This window comes from Hermetia illucens, chromosome 4, assembly GCF_905115235.1.
Source record: "Hermetia illucens chromosome 4, iHerIll2.2.curated.20191125, whole genome shotgun sequence".
Lineage (NCBI taxonomy): Eukaryota > Metazoa > Arthropoda > Insecta > Diptera > Stratiomyidae > Hermetia > Hermetia illucens.
In genome coordinates, this window is record NC_051852.1 from 12,177,827 (window position 1) to 12,199,868 (window position 22,042).

Sequence of the window (22,042 nt, forward strand, 5' to 3'; positions counted from 1 at the left end):
ATTCGCTGAGGAAAGGAAGAGTCTAGAGTCTAGTCTGATAATATAACTGGAAAAAGGCTTGCATGTCAGGAAAACTGGAATGAAGAACATGCTAGGGCACATTCAGTACAGGTTAAGAGAGACAGATGAGTCGAAAAAAGCACGGTGGCGAATGCAATCCATGGAGGAGAGGCTAGACCCATGTTCATCCAGCGGTGAAATAGTTTACGGTGTTCCCGCGGGGAAAAAGACTGAAGTTAGGGGGTGGGCTTAGTGGGTAAAAATCCCACACGTTGACACATATGTACCCATGTCCTTGGAAGATTTTCACCCCCGGCAAAAAAGGCTGACAGGTCTTGTTTTATTCGTGTTTCAGTAAGGCCTTTACATTAACATGGAACCGACAACTGAAGTCTTTGGAATTGCGATTGGATAATCATCCTCAATTGCTAGCTTATTTCACTAACAACGTTTACATTATGTGAAAACCACCAGAAGGATCTCATTATTTTTCTTTATTCTCCTTCTTTCCCGTATTATAATTCTCAATTTTTTTTTAATAAGTCTTACCTGGCGATATGAATTAAAATACACCCTTAAGCCGAGCAATGAAGCATCCGCAATAAAAGAACACACAGCACAGTGAACAAGTTCTCATTTTCAAAGGACCCACTTAAAATCTTCCGTGTGTCGTTCCTTTTCAAAACTCAAGTGAGCTGAAAGTTCCTTTTTCCTGTGGAATAGAATACAAACAAACCGGCTAACGTCCATACCCTTAGGTAAAGAGTTACCTCTATCCTGTTATATCGTCCTGTTTACTCGGTTTGTGTTCTTTTCACAGTTCTCCCAGGCAAATGCTATTGAGATACAATTTACACAAGTCTAGGCCCCCCATTTCCATTAATGTGTGACACCATATGCAGAATTTTGTGTAAACCTTTCACCTTATTATTGTATATCCTTTTTATCTAGATGTAGTTTCTCCTGTGCTTTTTCATGTCTCTGTTGCTTTTGTCGTTTTCAAAACATTTCGCCTTGTTCATTCAGATACACCACGTTTTTCGTCATATCCTCCGGGCAAGCAGGTCGGAACAAACAAAGGACGACCGAGTGAGAAGAAAAGACGGGAAGGAGCACAGTCTGCTCCAATACGACTTCAATCGGGGTCGAGCTCAAGGAAGGATGCTTTTCCCGGCAAGGATGAAAGTTTATCACGTGTAAAATGTTGTAAGGAAATTTGTACTCCCCAGTATTCCGCCGAAATACGAATGAGGTTGACATCGTATGCTTACCCATACTTTGTATATGTTACGTTGCTTATATTGAATCCTTTCCCAACGTTTTCAAGTACTGCTACGTTCGGAACACCTCATCGCAATGAAATGTGTAATGTACAAATTTACATGCTCTTCATGTGCCTTATCGCAAGCTTACGTGTATACACAGATGTTCTTTAGGATCTCGTTCAGATTATGAAATCTGGATAAAGAATTATCTGCAGGATGAGGCTGATAATTGTTCCTTTTTATTTGATTACGCGCTGATTACTTCCTAATTGTAATGTTCTTTAATAACCTTAAACTTTTCATTTTATGGAGTTCACAGGATCTTATTCATATAACCAACGGCGAGTAGAGGTCACCAAATAGCAGGTTTACCTCGGCAGGAAAACAGGAACCCAACAAAATAATCTCATCAAGGCAAGGTGCATTTACAGTCAACGAATATTGCGCAATTCTAAAAACGTTTATTCAATCATCTCCAGCCTCAGGAGCTCAAATGCCCCTGCAAGCTTCTGCCAGGACCTGAAAGGCTTTATATCAAGCACGAATCATTTAATTACAACATCACTTACAGAGTGTTCGCCAAAAAGGGTCCTTCTCTTGACCATAGACCAGAAGCAAGAGGGGTGCGATACCAGGCCAAAGAAAAGGATCAACTCTTTAGAGTTGAAATGTAATCCTATTAAATGTGTGTGCCAGTTGCGATAGCCTGGACTCCCATCCTCAGTAAAACAGCGTCCTGTCATCCATATGTGTACCTCAGGACACCGTTAAAGCTTCATCACGCTTAAAAAAAAAAATCGTCAGATAATGAACGAGAGCGTCCGTAATGGTTTTTTCATCAAACAATTTGAGCGGCTCTACCATGTGTTCGGTTTCATTCGCCAGGAAAGACGGAAAACTCCACGTTTTCCAGATTTGATGATAAAATGAAAACATTTAAAATCCATTTCGTTGCACGCTTTTCAGGATTATGGTCATAATCTATTTGACCTGAAATCTACCTAGAAATTGATTTTTTTTCGTGATGTTGGCAAAATTTATGGACGATTAGCTTTGGAAGAGGTAGCATGGAAAGGATAAAGATATTATTGGGTTGGGTTTTTTTTTTGCACTTGAAAGTCTTCTGAATCAATTATTTCATAAAAGACCTTAATATTTATTATAACAGGAACAGCTCGCACGTGGCTAAGCCGAGATTAAAGCGAAAATCATAGCATCGAGGCTTGTTCGGAAAAAGGAATTTGGTAGGTTGTTAGTATAAAGAACAGAGTGCTTGGGTGACTGCTTGTATCCAATATGTAAAGACGATAACAAAACATGCACTCAACATTTTTGACATTTTGGAGGGGTTTGGTTCTCTGTGTCAAGTAATAAAAGTAAAGAACATTTTCCCTTTTTAAGGTTTTATGTAAAAGAGGTGGGAATCTTCAAAAGGCACTGATCTGCGCGCATCAGTGTGTGGGATTTTGATCATAGCACTTTCTGCCTCCTGCCTGAGTATAAACCTTCGAGATGCTTTTCGACAAGAACCACCGCTTTGTCGTCAGCGTACCCCAACGCTGTAGTTTCCTTCGAAAAAGGAAGATTAAGCACATCGGTGTATATGATATACCGCAGTAGCAGGCCTAATACGGAACCCTGTGCGACACCCGCGAGAACAACGTACTCCTGGGGTCCTTCGTCGGTGTTATACAGAGTCTCCTTTTAGAGAAATAACTATCAACGATAGCAGCGAGATAGGCGAGAATACCAACCTTCGTTAGGGATTTTCGTATTAAGTTCAACTGGTCGAATTGAATGCATTTTTCACGTCCAGGGTTATTATTATTCTGTTAAGGGAAAGTCGCACCGCGTCCTTGCAGAACTATTGTGCCCCTTTTACTGGTTATAGTATACCTACCCTCAAGCAGGCATATAACCGTTAGGAACTTTAGTATGTTCCCTACTTCCAGATCTTTCAGCCTTGACCTACTTTGCACAAGTGCCGGACACTGTCCCAGGACGTGTATGGAGGTTTCGTCCTCCTCCTCGCAAAACCTGCAGGCAGTGTCCGTAGATATCCCCAGCTTCCCTAGGTGATAGTTCAGCCGACAATGACCGCATGGGTTGGTATCCCCCAATAAGCACCCTGGACTGCTCCATCCTTGGTAGTTCGGCCAGTATAGTTCCCTCCACCGTTCCTCTTCATTTCTTAGATTCATAATCATGAAACCATTTCCGATTCCACAGAAGGGTTCTGACCCGCATAAAGGCGTACCTGCTCCCTTCGTGGCTAGTTCGTCCGGTGCCTCGTTTCCTTCCAACCCAGCATGGCCTGGAACCCAAAGTATCCAGACCTTGTTGGACGAGCCGAGTGTATTCAGTCTTTCAAGGCATTCCCATACCAGTTTAGAGTTCACCTCATTGGACCTAAGTGCCTTGATCGCTTCTTGGCTGTCGGTGAGAATAGCTATGTTCTGCCCCTATAGTTCCTTTGCAGATTAAAGAAGGCACATTTGTCTATGGCATATATTTCCGCCTGGAATATGCTAGTGTGCCTGCGCATTGGCTCAAAGAACATTTTCCTTGGACCAATGACACCGGCACCTGCTCCCTCTGCTGTGAGGGATCCCTCAGTGTACCAAGTAATCAGTTGCTGGTTTAAGCCGTATGTCGCAGTCACGCTCTCCCAGTTTGCCTTGTTACTCCAACGTGTTTCAAACTTCTTATCGAAGTGAAACCTCGTTGTCATGTTATCCCTTGGTATCAGTAATTCGGCATACTGCCTAGAAAGAATATCAATCTTCCTTCGATTTAGGCAGCTCCCCACCTCTCTCATACTACCGGCCATCCTGAATATTGCCTTCCTTGTCTGCATTTGTATGTGCAGATGGGGGGGGGGGGCGGTTAATCTCAGAAGAACCTTCAGGGATGCCGTTGTGCATGTCCTCATTACCCGACTGATACACACGCAATCCAGCCTTTGGAGCCTATGTAATTCCCTGGCTTGTGTGCTGAGTTCGGTTCTTTCTGCACAGATTACCGCTCCATAGGTAATCATTGGCCTTACTATTGCAGTATATATCCAAAGTAGTATCTTCGGGCTGCAACCCCATTTTTTTCCTGCTATGGATCTGCAAGTCATCAGAGCCCTCGTGGCTTTCCGACAAATGTTTCCGACATGTGTCTTCCACAGTAATTTTTAGTTTAGCGTAATTCCCAAATATTTGACCTCTGTTTCTCGTTTCACCTCCATATCATATCATGTCCAGGGTATCTTCATATTCGCCCCTACGGATTAAGACAATATCGTCCGCGTAACCCTGGACTTATATTTCAGTATTTGTTAACACGTCCAGGAGTTCGTCACCTAACATACTCCACATCAGCGACGATACTACCCCATCCTGTGGACAGCCTTGAGTGCTCTATTTGCCTGCTTTCTAGCATTTTGCCCATCCAGAATGCCGAGGTGTTTCCCACTCCTTTGCGGCTCAGAGCATCTTTATCTCTTTGTGCAATATGTTGTCGCTCCTTCGAAAAACGCGCACAGCCCAATTTCTTTTGTTTCTATGGCATCCCGTAATACCTCTGTCAGCTGATACAGAGCAGTTTCAGCTGACCGTCCTGCCCGGTAAGCGTGCTGACAGTGATGTAGGGGATTACGCTTTAGAACGTTAGTTCTAACATAGTTTTCTATGACCGTTTTGAGTGCGAACGATGTTAGGCAAATTGCTCTGAAAGATTTAGGGAGAAAAGGCTCCCTTTTTACCCGCTTTTAGAATAAAGAGCACTTTTGCCCGTCTCCATGCCTTTGGTATGTATCCCAGTGCTATACTCCCCCTTGCCACCCTCAGAAGAGACTCTAAGATAATTTCTAGGCCTCTCTAAATAAGCGCTGGGAAAATGCCATCTACTCCGGGAGATTTCAGTGGTTTAAAAGTTCCCACTGCCCATCTTAGCCTAGCTTCTGAGCATACCTCTTTTGCTAGTTACTCCAGGGTTACTACCACGCAATATTTGCTGACCTTCCGTGAATTGCATCTTCGGCCAAGCCAGTAACCAAGTTCATGGCATCAATGGTGGATCTGGCTTTATGGAACCTATACTGATGGTCAGAGGGTAGTATAGGCCCAAGGGCAAAACGTGGATTGGTACCCGCGATGGAACATTAAACCTAGGGAACGCCTGCTGAACCAACACGAACAGCTCAACTACCAAACCTTATCTCCACCTCCACGTGGTGACCGCTGGAAGCTCTTTCTTAACGAAAAGCTGCAGACGGAGAAGAATGAAGGCGACTCTCCCGCGCCTAAAAAAGGAACAAATTGTACCAACAGGTCCTCCAAATTGGGGGTTGGGTACGGCTGACCCTACACGAAAAACAACTTGTTACGAAGCCACTACAGGACCCTCGGACTGAACTGATAATTCAACGACGAACCCGGCAACGACAACGGAATAACGATTTGTGCATTTTCTCATGGAACGTAGGCTCCCTGTACAGAGAAGGAGCTGCCAAGCAGCTACCCTGTGCGCTTTTCCAATATATGTAACAGCGTTACACGAAATGCGTTGGGTAGGGACCCATTTCTTGGAGAAGAGTCATTATACCATATATTACAGTGGCCATCTGGTAAACCTTGTGCTCGGAGTAGGTTTCTTAGTCAGCCAAAAAATGAAACCTACTGTTATCGGCTTAAAAACGCAAGCAGAAGGCTATGTACTCTGCGCTTACGAGGCAAATTTAGAAATATAAGCCTCGTTAACGTTCATTCTCAACAGAGGAGACTGCAGAGGCGGAGATGGATACCTTCTACGAGCCAGTAGAACGAACCCTCGAAGCCTGCCCCAGATATGATACCAAAATCATACTTGGCGATTTTAACAGTCAAGTAGGGACGGAGCATAGGGGATACCAATGGTAACGGACTGGTTTACGCGGAAAGCGGTCCCCAAGCAAACGTGAGCCTCTCCAGACGGGACCACTTTCAATCAAATTGACCTCATGCTGATCGAACGCCAACCTCTCAGCCTTGATGAATGTCAAAACATATGGGGGGGGGCAACATACACTCGGATCACTATCTTGTTGACATCGTGCTCCGAGCTTGAATAACAACACCGTCTAGAATCCTCTCTGACAATCAGGTGAGAGTGAACACTGAAGTCATCCACAACACAGCCCCCGCAACGCCTATAAGAGTGAAATGGATGCCACAATAACCGCAGTCAACAGAGATCCGGGTGATGAAGTATCAACAAATGATCTTCACAATCACCCGAAGAACGTTATCATAAATACGGCCACAAACATACTTGGCCCCAGCCGCAAAAAGAGTCGAAACGGCTGGTTTGACGATGAATGTAAGCTAGCAACGGAACAGAAGAATGCCGCATACCGAGTAATGTTGCATTCTCAAAGAACGCAGACACGCGCAGAGACTTATCACAAACTCCGTCGAGCGGAGAAATGACTTCACTGCCGGAAAAAGGAAACCTGGGAGAACCAACAGGTCTGTGAACTAGAAAAGTACAGGGAGCAACCTCACCAGGCACGGAAGTTTTACCAACAAGTCAGCAGGATGAAGCCTTACTCACCTCGATGATCCTCCTGGTCGGACAGACAGAATGGGCATATTGGAGCGCCTCTTGCATTTACCACAGCATCACGGATCACTTTCTTGAGGGCCAGGTTAAATAGGACCCATGACAGGGCATTCCCTTGTCATAGACCGTTGTGATGTCGAATGGTCTTGAGAGTGACCCTGCTGCTTTTATCTGGCCTCGCACATTGGTCAAGGTCAGCCTAGTCAGTCCTAGTCAGTGTCCTTCCCTAACTTTATGTGAAAAGGCTATCTCTTCGTTTCAGAATTTGGAGAAAACTAAATATTTTTTCTTCTTCGTGGGGATGAAGCCTCAGAGAGAGTAAATCGCTTAATGTTGGCTGCTATACGCGCTTATATCGGTCCTGATCAAAGAGATTGGGATGTTTAGCGAAACATGTCTTGATAGGAACTTCCCCTTATCACGTCGTTTTTGAGCAGATCATGGTCACCCATGGGAGTACCTAAGCCCTTTTACGACGGCTGAACGCCTTGCATGATGCGAGCTTGGAGGTCTGTTCTCAGGATATTGCTATTCTGAGAGCAGAGGTTCAGAGGCGCATCCTCCAAGCAAGACAGACACAAAAAGGGGTTACAACTTGCGATCCCAAGCTCGTAAATTTCAGGTTGGAGATATCGTGAATAAGCGGCTCTTCAACTTAAACAGTGCAGAAAAGCGGTACAATGCCCAATTGGATCGAAAGTTCGTGAAAGCCAAGGTCATCGGTAGAGTCGGAACGGTTCAATAGGAGTTGGAGGACATGGACGGTCGTACCTTGGGCTTTGTTCACCCGAAAGACCTTAAGGGCTAACTCACGTCTGGATCTTTGCCTGCCTTTCCTCGGAAGCACGCCGATACTCAGCCGCCTATCTGCAGTGATTGTCTCACCGGTCTTCAGCTCTCTTTCCTCGAGCGGGTCTCGGAAACTCAGCTGCCCTGTAGTGACCGCGGCTCCGCGATAGGAGTGGAATCTCATTCGTCTCTTTCTGAATTAATTTGCTCAAATAATGCATTTTATAATGTGCAATTACCCTAATGGTCGCCGCAGATTGCACATTATTGAACGCATTCGGGCGAATTAATCTTGACATAGGGAAATGATTTGCCGCATCCGCAAGCGCGCGGGCATGTTGGTGCAACATGAACTCAACAGAGTTCAAGGCGAACGTAGCGGCATGAGGATGGTTGAACAGCTGGACTGGCGGGTGAGATAGACAGAGAGTTTAAGGAGAAGTTTATGATTTGGCACCGGGAACACTGCGAAGGGACGTTGTGGCAAACGATTTTGGGAGTTTCCGTTGGGGAGGAGTGCTAGGCATCGCGGGAAGATGCGGTGTTCTTTTTGACACGTTTCCAAAAGTTGGTTTAAGTGAATTATTGTGAATTAGTGAATCTCGTCCGCCATTTGATTCGAGCAATCAAAATTTGAAAATCTCGAGTTCGCAGGGTTCTTGTGCTGTGTGTTTGTCAAAAGCGCTCAGAGGACCCCTCCCCCGTATTCCCGACCCTGGCTAGCACAGAAGCGTGGTTGTTTATTTCGGGCTATTCCTGAATGGAAGGTCCGTGAACGTTCCTCCTCGTCATAATTCTAATGTAGTGACGGCACTTGCAGTGGTTGGCGATATCTCTTGCTCTCCAGTTCACTGAGCCACTCACCCCCCAATGTCCCGTCACATTCACCGTAACCAACCTAAAGTAAGATCGACGATACTAAGCATCGATTCGACAACTGCCTGCGAGACGTACTATGAATGGCGCTAATGTTAGGTGATGCTATATTACAACATTGCTTTTGTAATGGGATGATGCCAGGTAATGAGATGATGCTAGGTAATGCGGTGATGTTTGGTACTGCGGTGATGCTTGGTAATGCGGTGATGCTTGGTAATGAGGTGATGCTTCTTGATGCGGTAATGGAAGATGATGCTGTAATGGTTGGATCGCTTTGGTTGGTAACATCATACAATTTTTTAAAAAAATTGTTCCGATGAATTTTAAATTTTTATTCTAACAGTAGGCGCTTTGTTTTATTCCACCTAACCCTTGACACTTTCGAAGAATTTTGGCAACTGAAAGTTCAAACCTAGATTCATTCTTTCTGTATATTTTTTTTTTATTCTAGATTATTATCCTAAAAAAGCAAAAACAAATTCGCTAACGTTTTATTATAAATGAAGGTAGTTTTCCATTCATTTATTCTGTATTTATTTTGTATAAGTGAAATTTTGCCTTCTGAGGCATTCAACCCGTATTATTTGAGGAAGGAAAAGGACAGTGGGTGCAGAACTCCGCTTCATCAAAATGAGTTTCCCTTTCTTGTAAGTAGAATGAAATGTTTATTGTCATAGACCATAGATTCCTTAATGAAGAGAGTCTATTACAAAACCTTAACCATGCAGGGTGGGTAGACTACAAGTGAACGTATTGCAATTGATTTAATGAGTTTAAGTTGTTTTTTAACGATCTATGTAGTATCGTTCCGGCGAAAATTAATTTTTTGAACTCCACAAAACGAGTTACAGCGAGTGGCTTCACCGGGATGCCCGAGCAAGCAGCTCTGACGCAAGAGCTGGCATTATACTAATCTCCTAGGTAGTAACCTCGAGAAAGATTCTTGGTGATGAGCAAACTGCTAATGACCGATACACAGGAAGTCTCCGGAATCGTCGACAACTCTTTGCCGAAGCTGACAGGCTGATTCGAATCTAGGTCTGCCAAGGTGATAATTAGAGTGTATATCATCAGCTGACCCCTCTGAACCCTGGTCAGGTAGTATGCATTTAACCGGTATTAGTAGACGGCGAGCGCTGATCCGCCCTTGGGTCAAAGAATCAGATAAGCTTAAATCAAGCCTCAGGGAACTAGGGTAGAGCCTTTGTTCCGTTCTGGACTATTTCGGCCCGCTCCCTTCCACACAATTTGTTGGTAAAACTTCCATGGAGAAAAAAAATGAAAATTGACATAGGAATGGATAAGGAGGTGGCTATTTTTTTAAAACAGTGAAACAGAAAGATGTCAATAAAGGCGTAAAAAAACGACTGTATAGAGCTCGAAGAACTTCTTTCTACGGGTGGATATGAAGAGCAATAGAAGATGCATGAAAACCAGAAGCGACGAGCCCTCCTCTGAGACCAAGGCGAGCCTGTTGCAAAGCAAACTGGCGAAAAGTGAAAGGAGGTAGGCGCATCTAGAGGAGACTTCAACTCAAAAGAAGAAATCGAAATGCAACTAAACGCTGCACTGGCAGAAAAATCTCCGCCTAAATTAAAAGCAGACATGGATGGTGGATCAGCAAAACAAAGGACGAGGAGATAAAGGAAGACTAGAGTGCTAGCTCTGCTTATCAGGCGGATAAAAAGCAACACCTTTGCGGAAGTCTGTTGTAAGATCAAGCCCGAAGACAGCGGGGCAAAAGCATCATCCAATCGGAAAACGAACGGTGGTAGAGTCCTCCTCGAATAAGGTCCGAAGACAACAAACAGAAGTACACTCTATGAAGCGAATTGGCATCACCTCTGCGAATTTCCGAGAGCAAAAACTCGCTGCGGTGGAAGGTGCTAAATAATACGTGAGAAACTTTCTCAACAGCGGGAAAATCAGAATTAGTTGGATAGAATGTAGGACACGAATTCGGGCCGCCCCCACCAAGTGTTTCAGATGCTTAGATTATGGGCACCCGTCTGCAACCTAACCGGGACCTGAATCAAAAGGCGGTATGCCTCAAATGCGGCCAGGTATGACATAAACCGAGTATCTGCAATGAAAACAAGAGTTGCGTTCCACGGTTCGTCGCCTGATGAGGACGTTGCACATGCCGCCTTCTCAGAGTGATGTTCAAAGCAGAATTGGAAAGAGCTAGGAGGGGATAAACATGATCCGGATCAACATGCACCGAAGGACAGCCGCTTCGCAGTTTGTTGTGGAGTTTAAAGCTGATCTACTGCTCATCACTGGACAGTATCCGAATAGGGATCCTGCTTCATGGCACCCTGACTTATCTAGTGCTTATCACTGAACAGTACCTGAATAGAGATGCATCTTCATGGCACCTTGACTTATCTGGTTCCGCTACCATCTGCATTCGGCGCACACTCGCCTTAGGGTTCTTGCTCAAGGTTGAGGAATGTACTTTGTCTGGTTTGGGTGCTTAGTGGTAACGCTCTAACACCAAAAGCAACGATGCCGGACTTTCGGCACAGGCTTGATGTTCTTGAAGACGCTGTCATGGGCACGGGAGAAGGTACGTCTCGATTGAGGAAGAGGAAAATAGGCATGCTTCGCGAGGACTGCAGAAGGAAACGAATTCACGGAATGGTAGGGTTTGTAATTTAAAAAATGTATATCTGCAGCAGCGATGAGGTCCCCAAGCTGCGAAGGAAGCGTTCTGGCCATAATTTTCGCACCAGAATGACTGGTATCATTGATGGACGGATGGCGATCTCTGAAAGACCTTTCGGCAAGAGACAGCCAATATACGACTTTCGACGTAGTTGACACCACCTTTCAGTGGGCGCCACCTCGATACTTTTTTTTGTGCCTGGTACGACGCGAAGGTCAAAGGCGATGGAAGGCACTTAGCTATGAACCAGATAACCACAGCCAACTGAGTTTCCATGCCCAAGAGCGCATCGAGACGTAACATTCGTCTACGTACTGGTTGGCGGCGAGAATTTTCCGAATTCCAAAAGGAAAGTCAAATTCAAAAAAAGGAAACTCCGCAGCACGATAAACAAAAGCAAAACCCGCTACTAACGAGACCTAGTCGAGGAGGTGAATGAGGAACCATGGAGGCTCGGTTATAAACTGGTAACCGGAAAACTCGAGGACCGGCGGAAATCCTGTTCACTTAAGGCTGAGCAGATACTGTCAGGGCATTATTCTCTGCACATCCCGACCAGGGGGAGGCATGTAGTACAATGACAGGCCAAAAGGAGACTCTGCAGATAAACAGAACTGACAGGATCTAGTCGATGGGGAACCATGGAGACTTGGTTAGGCAATCCTTTCTATGAAAAACAACGAGGCTTCAAGATCCGTTGTTGCCCCAACTGAGGCAAAAATATACTGTTATAATATTGACCTGATCAACTGCTCGTCACATTCGAAGCTGGCGTGAAAGAGGGCATTTTTCTTAAAACACATTTTTTGGTGCGATACGCGCCTCCGGAGATTTATCCTTAAGACAGTTCGGTTTCAGAGCAGGGAGATGTACCTCCAGCTTATATTCGTACTATGAGGGGCATCGAGCGAATAGCTTAACCAAGGTATCATGGATGATGGCACCATGGTCACCGTCGCCAGAGACGGTTTCAAGAAATGGGGGAATTACGGGATTCGGAATTATGTCGATGTTGCTGGCTGCTGTGTACATGGTATGAGGTTGAGGAGGGACTAAGCTGCTGACACTCTCATCTAATGGATTATCTCAAAATCATTTACCGTTAGTGTATGTGATGGATGGCGAGATTTCATTTCCCTTTACACCTGAACCTGCCCATTATATCTTCTCGTGGATGTGAGGTTCAAATAATCTCTCTAAACATTTCACCGAAAATTATGTTAGGCTGATCTGTCTCCAATCGGTCTCCAATCAGTCATCCTTTGTCAAGAGCTGGCCATGTAGCCCAGAATAAGACATACTAGAAAACTATTCCTTAAAGGTTGCTTCAGTACTCTACCCTCTTTCAGCGCTGGATAGAGGGTATCCGTATCAAGTGCTTTCAAGAGGAAAAAGGAGCAGCTCTCGATTTTTCGCTGGTGATCACGGCTCCCGGACTGTTCCAATTCCCCTTGCATCACTTTTCGGGATGAAACGTTGGCAGAAACCTGCAATTCTCTCCGGTTTTTCTGGATATATTTTCAAGAGACTCTGTGCTGACTCAACCCTGGAGTTCGTAAAAGTTTTACTCGGTTTTCCATGAGAGTTTAACTTAGCTGACTTATCCCAGTTACGGTACGCCAGTCCAAAATTGGAAATATTACTTTCGGCAAGGTATGTGGTCTGCCAGTGGTAATTAGCTCTGGGCATTCGAAGACATTGGCGGTAATGAGAAGTTATCTTTTGTTTATCAGAGAGCAGTATCGCGGTGCTTCTGGCAAGGTATGAGGAACTCCGTTCAGGATCATGCCTGGCCGATTGGAAAACGTCGAAGTGTGAAAAAATGCCTTCACAAAAAAGGTTTCACATCTGCTATTTGAAAATTCTAAATGATTAGGAACAGGTCAAGCTCATGTCTACCAGGACCACTGACTATAAAGCTGATCTTCAACTCAATAATCCTAACATTCCTGTTTGAACTGTTAAAGTTGCCCACTGTGTTAAACAAACACTGTGAATCCCGGCCCCTTTTTACAACCCGGGGGTGGTGGAAATTTTCAATTTTTTTCGATTTTCCGTGGGGCTCCCAAGCTGCGGATTTTCGATAATATCTCACGTTCCCGACGTCCTAGCGCCAAAATTCTTGCATTTTCTGAATCTGGGCCGCCTCCTCTCTCCAACGAGGTATCATCCATCGGAATACGACGATTCCTTTGTTGCCCATTTTTTCGACCCGGGTTGGTGGAAATGCTTCGGAATTGAGTTACTGGTATGTAGCACATCAACGATGGGCACGGATGGCAGGGTGATACATGGCATTGTGATAATGAGAGGTTTGTTTTTCAGGAGCGAGTTGGTCCATAGGTGAAGGGCCTGCTTTTCTCTGCATAATTCTTAGCGAATCTTCGACGCTTGACGGGCTTTGCAACGTAGTCGGTTGTCCAGTAGAAACGACTTTCTTCAAGGACTCACCCGACCCGATTGTACCGCCATGATTGGCGAAAATAATTTGAGGATGGAAATTCGTTGCTGTGTTCCCGACCCGCTGATTGTTTTTGCGCTATAGTTTGTCGTTTATTTCTGAGCCACCCAAAGCAGCTAAGGTGCGGTTTATAGGTTGAGCTCGGGTGAGATGCTTCGAACGTGAGTAGCCATAGCCAGAAAAAGGTGCCAATTTTCCTTCTCTCTTGTTGTAGCGACGGGTCTCACAGAAAGCACCCCTTGGGACCCTATAACCTAGGCTCTGCTGTGTGGATGATGTCTTAACCAATAAGACCATGGCAATAGAGATGCAAATAGAGCTTTCCAAATCCCTAAAACTTTCAGGCGATTCTACCACAAAATTTATGGAAGTTCCTTACCCGTTTCCTCCAAGATGGTTGTTATTATACTTTAGCTGACTTAAGGGCCTGCTATTTGCTGGGGCCGTGATACAGGGTAAGAACCCAAACTTTTTCCCTTTCCACACGAACAAGCAAACATATTTACAATGGAAAATTCTGCAATCCCGTTCACACTTTTCTGCTTTCATAGGTAAGCCTATATGTCCACCATCTCAAGAAGGATTTGCATGCTAAGTGTCTGGGTATCATCCTGAACACAATAACTGTTCTGACTGCTGCGACTTGCTTATTTGATAGATGGTAACTGTGTATTAAATTTATAGAAATGTTCTCCTTTAGAATTCCTCTAATTCTTCACAGGGGCAACGTCAAATTGTCTCCGCGTACATATGTGGTTCTGTATGGACTACGAAAGGGATGTGATATGTATGAACAATTTGAGCCACGACTTATACGCTATGTTGTCCATCATCCAGATTTCTTTGCATTTACAAGGAGGGCGGACTTGGCGTTCATGATATCATTTAAACCATTACTTATATATAATGCTACAGAGATTCTGCCAGAAGCAGGCAGTCCAAGCAAAGATGAGCCTTCAAGTGATAAGTTGTTCGTCAGCTTTGAAAAAGTACCTGTTGGGACGAAGTGCACTTTCATTGGGTTCCTCACAGAGGTTTGATATACTTTTTAACTTTTCTATATATACATGTATAATTCGACCCCAATATTGTTTCATTTCAGAATGACACGGGGATGCCTCTTACACGCTTAACCGCTACATCAATTGAAATTGAAAATGAATCTTTATGTGAAGAAGCGTATACTGAAAAAAGGAAAGCTCTTTATCCTGACAAATACTGCGCAGGTGGGTTCAATTATTTCAAAGATTTAGTGGTAGAAAATGGCATCGAAAATTAAAATCAGGCACTTACTTGTCTCTTGTCTCCCCAGTGGCCTTGACTATGAGAGGACTATCTCAACTATTCCCAGGTCTCCACTAGGATCGGCCGAATCTTCCCCAATTCTAATGGTGACGAAGCATCTCAACTGATTTAGGTGACCTCTTCTAACCGCCTCGGCTCCTTCACCTTGTAACTGATGTCCAAATTGACACTGTTTGAGAAAGTTTTACTGGATACCTTTAATGTGATACCCCACATTCTGTATTCCGTTAAAAAAAAATTACGTCTCTCGTTGGCTTGTTTTGAGACCTCTCCCTCCTTCAGCTCCATGCAAAACGATGTCATCCTCCGCACGCGTGTTAGTTTCCAATTCAAATTTTTTGCACGTTTTTTATCAGGAGGTATCATCATCTCTGAGGTATCATCATTTCTTTGGTATTACCATTTCTGAGAAGTGCGTGTGATATACAGACGAACTGACAGACAGTAAAGCAATTTAAACAAGTCGGGAAAACGGAAGCTTAGTCCTGCAGATATGAAAGATTTTGTTGATCTTTCATCTGCTTGGGAAGTACTAATTTTATGCAAAAGAGGAATATTTGACCTACTATGACTTTGTTAATAATGGTACGAATTCAACCAAACTTTCCACTAAGCTGCTCCATATAAAATCTATATGAATTACGGATTTATGATAAACTTAAGGGGGTTAGCAGTGAATTTTAAAAATCTATTTAGTCTCCTTTTAGAAAAATTACAATTTTTTTCTACCCTTCAGATGCTGGTATCGGGGGATATTTCGGAGCCTAGATGCCATATAGAGGTATCGTCATGATTTTTTTCATGACTTTTCTGATAGGTAGTTTCTGATAACACCCTTCCTTCAATTTAAGTGATCTCTGCCCTCTCACTGCCCCGTTCTGCAGTTGGCTTAAAAAATTAACAACCACGTCGTTAATATAAGTTCACTTGGAGCAGATGGGAAACTTGGCCTTCTTTAACTTTGTTAATAATAGTTGGATTGCCTTCAAACTTTTGAGAACTATGTCCTATGCTATTGCCTATACTAATGCCAATTTTGTAATTCTGGGACGAAACTAAGGTGCATCACTGTGATTTTTTTCAGATTTTTCGATTCAATAGGTTCTGAGAACAAGTCCTGTTTCACATTGTGGGGCACACAGTCCTCACTCCCAAATGTTTTAGTCTATATCAGAGATAAGTTCAGCTTCGGAAAGTACTTTTCTAGCCCTTCCATTTGATACCCCAGATTCGCATGTATGGAAAGCATCCCTTCAAATTTGACACAAAATGGCGACACTCGTTGCATGTAAAGGGGCACACGCACCACATGTTTTCACCAAATTTCGTGACAACAATCACTTTAGCCGTTTCTAAGTAAACCGGGTGTTACAGACTGACAGACAGACGGCCAGATGGGGTGGCCAGATCTCCTATCAGGCGCGAACCCAGCTGGCGGATTGGGGCATACCTGTTGATATGCAAATATGTATTCATGCACTTTTCTTTTCTGACTGTGCATGGACTAGTGGACTCTAGTGCGTGGACCAAAATGGCTATGGAAAGGATATTCAGAATATAAAACCACCATGGAAGACGAGAGAAGGAGGAAACTTACGGTACAGGGGCTCGGAATCCCCAGTACCGGCTGCTTCTGGGAATGAGTAAGCAGGCTTCCGGTCGTTGATATCCCTCAACCACAAAGCCTCGGTGGTGGACAACTTGGCCACCTTGGCATATAATGTTACAAATGATTTGGATCTGGGCAAGGAGGTGTTCAAGCGAAGTACGACCTTACCAAGAACACCGGTAACAAGACCAAATAAAGTTGAACCGAAGGCAGATCATTGGACGACAAAAACTGTGATAATACCCGCCGCATGTGTTCAAGATTTACGACAACAGAACCAAGAGAAGGATCCATTCAAAAGAAGCTCGTCAACTATGAGATCTCCACCAATATAAAAGACGGTAAAGGATAAGGTACAGGCAAGGTCAATAGACAACATAAGTGAAGGTGCCTATAAAAGGAGTAATCCTGTCGGGGCTTATGGGGAGCAGATTCCTGATCCGGAGTAATTACCGTTAACCCAGCTTGGGGCAAAAAAAGTTGAGCTGTTCGAATTTATCAAGGACAAGCACAACGTACCCCAAGCTATAAAGAGGGATATTAGAGTCCTCTATAATAGATAGCAAATGGAGGAAAAGAATACTAAAGATACGCCGAACCTTGTTGTGTCATAAGCGACCCAAGTGACGCCTATCCCTGCCACCATTGAATCACGGCGAAATAAAGGAGTACGTGGAAAAGAGGGAAATCCTCCAAACAATCAGCAGGCTCCTAAGGCAAAAAAAGGCGGACAGGACATTCTGAAAACCAGCACCAACAGCTCAGAAGAAGGAAAGCGTACAATTTATGTAGAAAAGTTGACCAGCGTTGCGAAGCCCAAGACGAACGAAAACGATGGATGGACTAAAAGCAAAAGTGCGAGCTCGTCCAAATGCGATCGTTATCTCCAGTAAAGGCAATCTGTCCTACGTGGAGATACTCAAAAAGGTCAAAGCTGATGCCGGCCTAAAAGATCTGAGCGGAAATGTAAACCGAATGCGAAAAACCCAGAAAGGGGATTTCATGTTCGAGCTGAAAAGATCCAGGGTAGGCAAAACTGCAAGCATGAGATCTGCATACAATGTAAGGACCTCGATGAAGTGACATCGAAAGGAGCAATTCAAGTTGAAAGAACTTACCGAGGAGTTTGTTGTGGGCTTACGAAATCCTATGGTGGTACTCAAACGGCCACAATACGCCCTGAAGGGTTCAGATTGGATGGGTTGCCTGCCGTTTAAGAGAACAAACTTCACTAAGGAGGTACTTTAAATGCCTTGTGTTTGGGCACTTCGCGAAGGCATGCACCAGCAGCATTGGTAGATCCGATCGATGCAGAAGGTGTGGGGAGAAAGGCCATATTACCTGAGGATGCACTAGGGACCCAAATGCTTATTGTGCGAAGTAAAACAGGGACAGGATAACCGGCATATTGCCGGAAGTAGTAAATGTCCGCAATTTAGGAAGGCGCTCACTGCAATGAGAAAATGAGGTCTATTCAAATAAACCTCAATCATTGCAGGGTCGCCCAGGATTTATTTCAGCAGACCACGTTCGAATCTGAGATGGAAATCGTCATCACAAGTGAGCCGCACAGAAACCGTCACGGTGGCATATGGGTCACAGATTCTACGAGGGGAGGGCGATATGGACTTGCGGTCGACACGCCATACAATGTATGGCAAGTCAGACAACCAGTGACTTTGTGTGGGCAAAAATAAGTGGTGTACATGTATACAGCTGCTTCGCCCCACCAAGTCTGACACTGTTTGAATTTGAGCAAATACTTGACAATCTTGTTCTCGGCGCAAGGGGACGAAATCCAAAGATAATTGCTGGTGATTTCAACGCTGAGCCATTCAATCGAATGCCAGGGGACGCAGTTTATTAGAGGCTCTTGCACAGATGGACATAGTTTTGGCTAATGAAGGTACTGTGAACACTTTTCAGAAAAGAGGGTCAAGTTCGGTTGCCTTTGTCAGCTCGGCGCTGGTGCGTGGTATGCCTTGTGCGCCAGCAAGGACTACACCCACAGCGATCACCAGGCTATCCTCTTTGCGCTATGGGTGGAGTCACCGGCCCGAAGACCATCATGCCCGAAACCGAGAAAGATTCAGGCTGGTCTGTAGAAGCTTTGGATGAGCAGACCTTGATAGAGGTGTGGTTAGATCAACCTGATGAAGCAGGCGTCTCTACGGAAAACGCCGTCGATGTGGCCCAATGCATCGCCAGAGCATGTGACGCGTCCATGCCTAAGAAGTGCTTATTCCCAAGAAGGTGGAATGGTGAACTGGCTGGCAGATGTTAGTACTTCTGCCTGAACTTTGTAAACCTCCAGGTGAACCATCCTCATACAGACCCATATGTCTATTGGACACTGTGGGGAAAATTTTAGAGCGGGTAACCTATAATAGATTACTCCCGGTTGTTAAGAGCCAAGGCGGCCTTTCAGATTGGCAGTTTGGGTTCTGCCAGATCAACCATTAATGTCATCACATTGGTTACTGGCTTCGCCGAAGATGCAATTAACGGAAAAGGGAGTACCAGCAAATATTGCCTTATAGTAACCCTGGATGTGAAAAATGCATTCAATTCGGCCAATTGGAATCTAATACCAAGGTTGGTATTCCCACCTAGTTCGCTGCTATCGTCGATATTTATTTAACTGAAGGGGGCTGTGGTATGACACTGATGAGGGACCCCAGGACTACCTTTTCCGCGCGTGTCCCGCAGGCCTCCGTATTGGGCCCACTACTATGGAACATCATGTTCAACGATGAATTCAATCTTCTCTTTCCGAGGGAGGCCACAGTGGTGGGTTACGCTGACGACAAAGCGCTGGTTGTTGTCGCAAAGCATCTCTCGAAGATGCTGAGTTATACTCAAGCGAGGCAATCAGTGCTGTCAAAAGTTGGCTATAGAGCTCTGCGCTGACACTTGCGGTCCTCATCACTAAGCGCTGGAAGAGAAATTACGCCTGTATTAGAATTGGGAATCATATCATCACCTCCAAGCCGACCATCAAATACTTGTGGATGGTGATAGACGGGGAGATCAGCTATAGGCAACACGTGCAGTATGTTTGCGATAAATCATCCACTGCTAGTATGGCCCTGGCGAGGATGGTGCCGAACGTGGGAGGCCCACGTCATACCCCCGGCATACTCTATGCGACTCCGGTTTTGAGGGAGGCGTTGCGGATGTCAGTTAACACTAACAAACTGAGTGTAGTCTACAGGAGGGCAGCCCTGGGGGTATGCTCTGCCTTCAGGACTGTCTCAGATGATGGAATATTTGTCACCCCGTCGGTGGTGGTTTTAGTGGGTAAAAATCCCACATGCTAGTGTGTCCAGACCATGTCTTTTGTAGATTTCCAACTCCTGAAAAACAGGCAGACAGACAGACACTGAACCGATCTTAATAGGGTTTTGTTTTGTAAACAAAACCTTAAACTGTACTTCTTTTCATTATTGAAATTTTCGGTAATTTACATTTTTATAGCAAAAAAGGATATTCACCCATATTCTGTATTCACTGAAATAATTTTCAAATCAATTCCTGACGTATTTTGACTTTGGAATATTCTCCTCTCTTTTCCAAAGGAATACCATCGAAAGGAGATGTACCAACATGGCAAGATGCCGGTGGACCATTAATTTGTGGCTCAAAAGTCGTAGGGATAGCATCACGGACATCAGAATTTGGAACTCATCCAGGCATATTTACGTCTCTACATGAATATAAAAGCTTCGTAAAATATGCCTATGATTACGCATATTTAGTAAGTTTGCTAAAAACAAATTCTGCTTCAAAATTGACAGGTTTTGTATCAGCTTCCCTGCGGTTTCATCGTATATTTAAATTTATATTTTGTGTAGTCTCTGAACTGTTTTCAACGTAATTTTTCGATTATTTTACAAGTTAAATGTTTGTAACACGAAAAAATATATTTTTTTAAGGAAATAAAAGTATTGTGATAATAAATCTAAGAGTTGACATTTTTACACTGAAACTTCGTATTTAAAATTAAACTTTGTCTTTAAAATTAAAGGTATAGCCGTCTACCCGCGTTATTAATCCACCTAATTGTCCATAAGAGCAGCAATGCATAGCGTAACAACAATAACAAGCGAGGTGAAATAGAAGTATAAACGTAACTTATTGATATGAATTTTAAGGACCAATTTGTACTGTACGGAACAGAAGCACTAAGGATTCGGTGTACATGAAACTGAGAAAATGTTAGACGGTAGAAAAGAAGATGACTAGGCAAACTAGATATACTATGCTGGTAACAATGGCGCTAGTAGAACCTCGTCGGGTGCCACAAGATTGACAAGAAGTGATGCAGCAGGACACACTACCGTCTTGCGGGAGTAAACTGTTGAAAGTGCTCAAGGCCGCTAGCCTTTCATTTCCGCCGTTGTTGCGCATAATCAACGTCAACCCTGAGGTGCTTGCAGCCCTTGGGCTCAGTATGGCCCAGCTGATATATCTGATCAGGCAGCCGATTGAAAGCCAGGCCCCAACCCCCGCATCAGACAGCAATATAGAGATCGTTCGAAGCCGGAAGGAAGCAGCCGACTAAGCAGCCACCACAATTCTTCGGCAGCCAACCCACGCTAATGATGATATCACCAAACATATGGCACGCAGGTACAGGAGTTCAGGTGGCTTGCTTCTTCAGCAACAGTGAAAACTGGTAAAGCAAACTCAGCAGAAGTCGGCGCTACTAAGCAGAATATCTACTCTATTTATTCCGCCGCAACAGCCGAATCAAGTTCTTAATAAAGTCGGGCTCTTTGATTTCACTGCTTCCTAAAAGGTTAGCGAAACCGCCTGGAAGCCCTTACGTGATTTATATGAGCAGTGCATCGTTCAGCCATCATCCAACTATTGGGCCAGCTGGCACCACCTCGCTTCAAAGGCAGATAGCACATCCCGAATTACAAGTCACCACAAATGTCTGAACCCTCACTCAACCCTGGATCATTAGCTGGTACCTATATCCATCAGGAGGCAAAATCTTCTCCGTGATCGCGTTCTACCCATTTCCGATCACAGGAAAGGGCATTGCAAAGACGGAAATGGCAACTCTATTTGGCCTCTTCGAGTTCCCCCGGTCATCAGCACAATCGCTCCAACATACTTGGGGACTGTCCGTTTGCCCGGTGTTACCTAGGCAACATATTCGTTGCTTTAGACGACCGCGATCAGCATCTCCAACAACTTTTTTCTAATATATTTCTCCCAAAACTATGCATCAACCTCGTCAAATGAGCAATGTGGAATATCTCGACAACATCGTCTTTTCAAAAGATGTCAGCCTTCTTTCCCGCCAGGCCCTATCGAAAACTTTCCAACAAAATACCATAGGACTCATTGGCGCGACTGCAACTTCGTCCTTCTTGCCGAACGCCACTCTAGCCCTAAAAACAAACGTATAGAATACTGCCATCGAAGTTTCCCTCGAACAAGAGCTTCCTCGTGATACATGGAGT

At 44.4% G+C, this 22,042-nt stretch overlaps 1 protein-coding gene across 1 annotated transcript; it reads left to right on the top strand.

The window, feature by feature from the left end:
• Positions 1–8,887: 8,887 nt before the first annotated feature.
• Positions 8,888–20,519, top strand: LOC119655083 (serine protease 28-like). The gene is made up of 5 exons (XM_038060781.1): positions 8,888–9,169; positions 14,203–14,312; positions 14,373–14,685; positions 14,754–14,877; positions 20,144–20,519. The coding sequence occupies exons 1-5, from the start codon at positions 9,023–9,025 to the stop codon at positions 20,440–20,442; spliced, it is 993 nt and encodes a 330-aa protein (XP_037916709.1). The 5' UTR covers positions 8,888–9,022; the 3' UTR covers positions 20,443–20,519.
• The last annotated feature ends 1,523 nt before the right edge of the window (positions 20,520–22,042 follow it).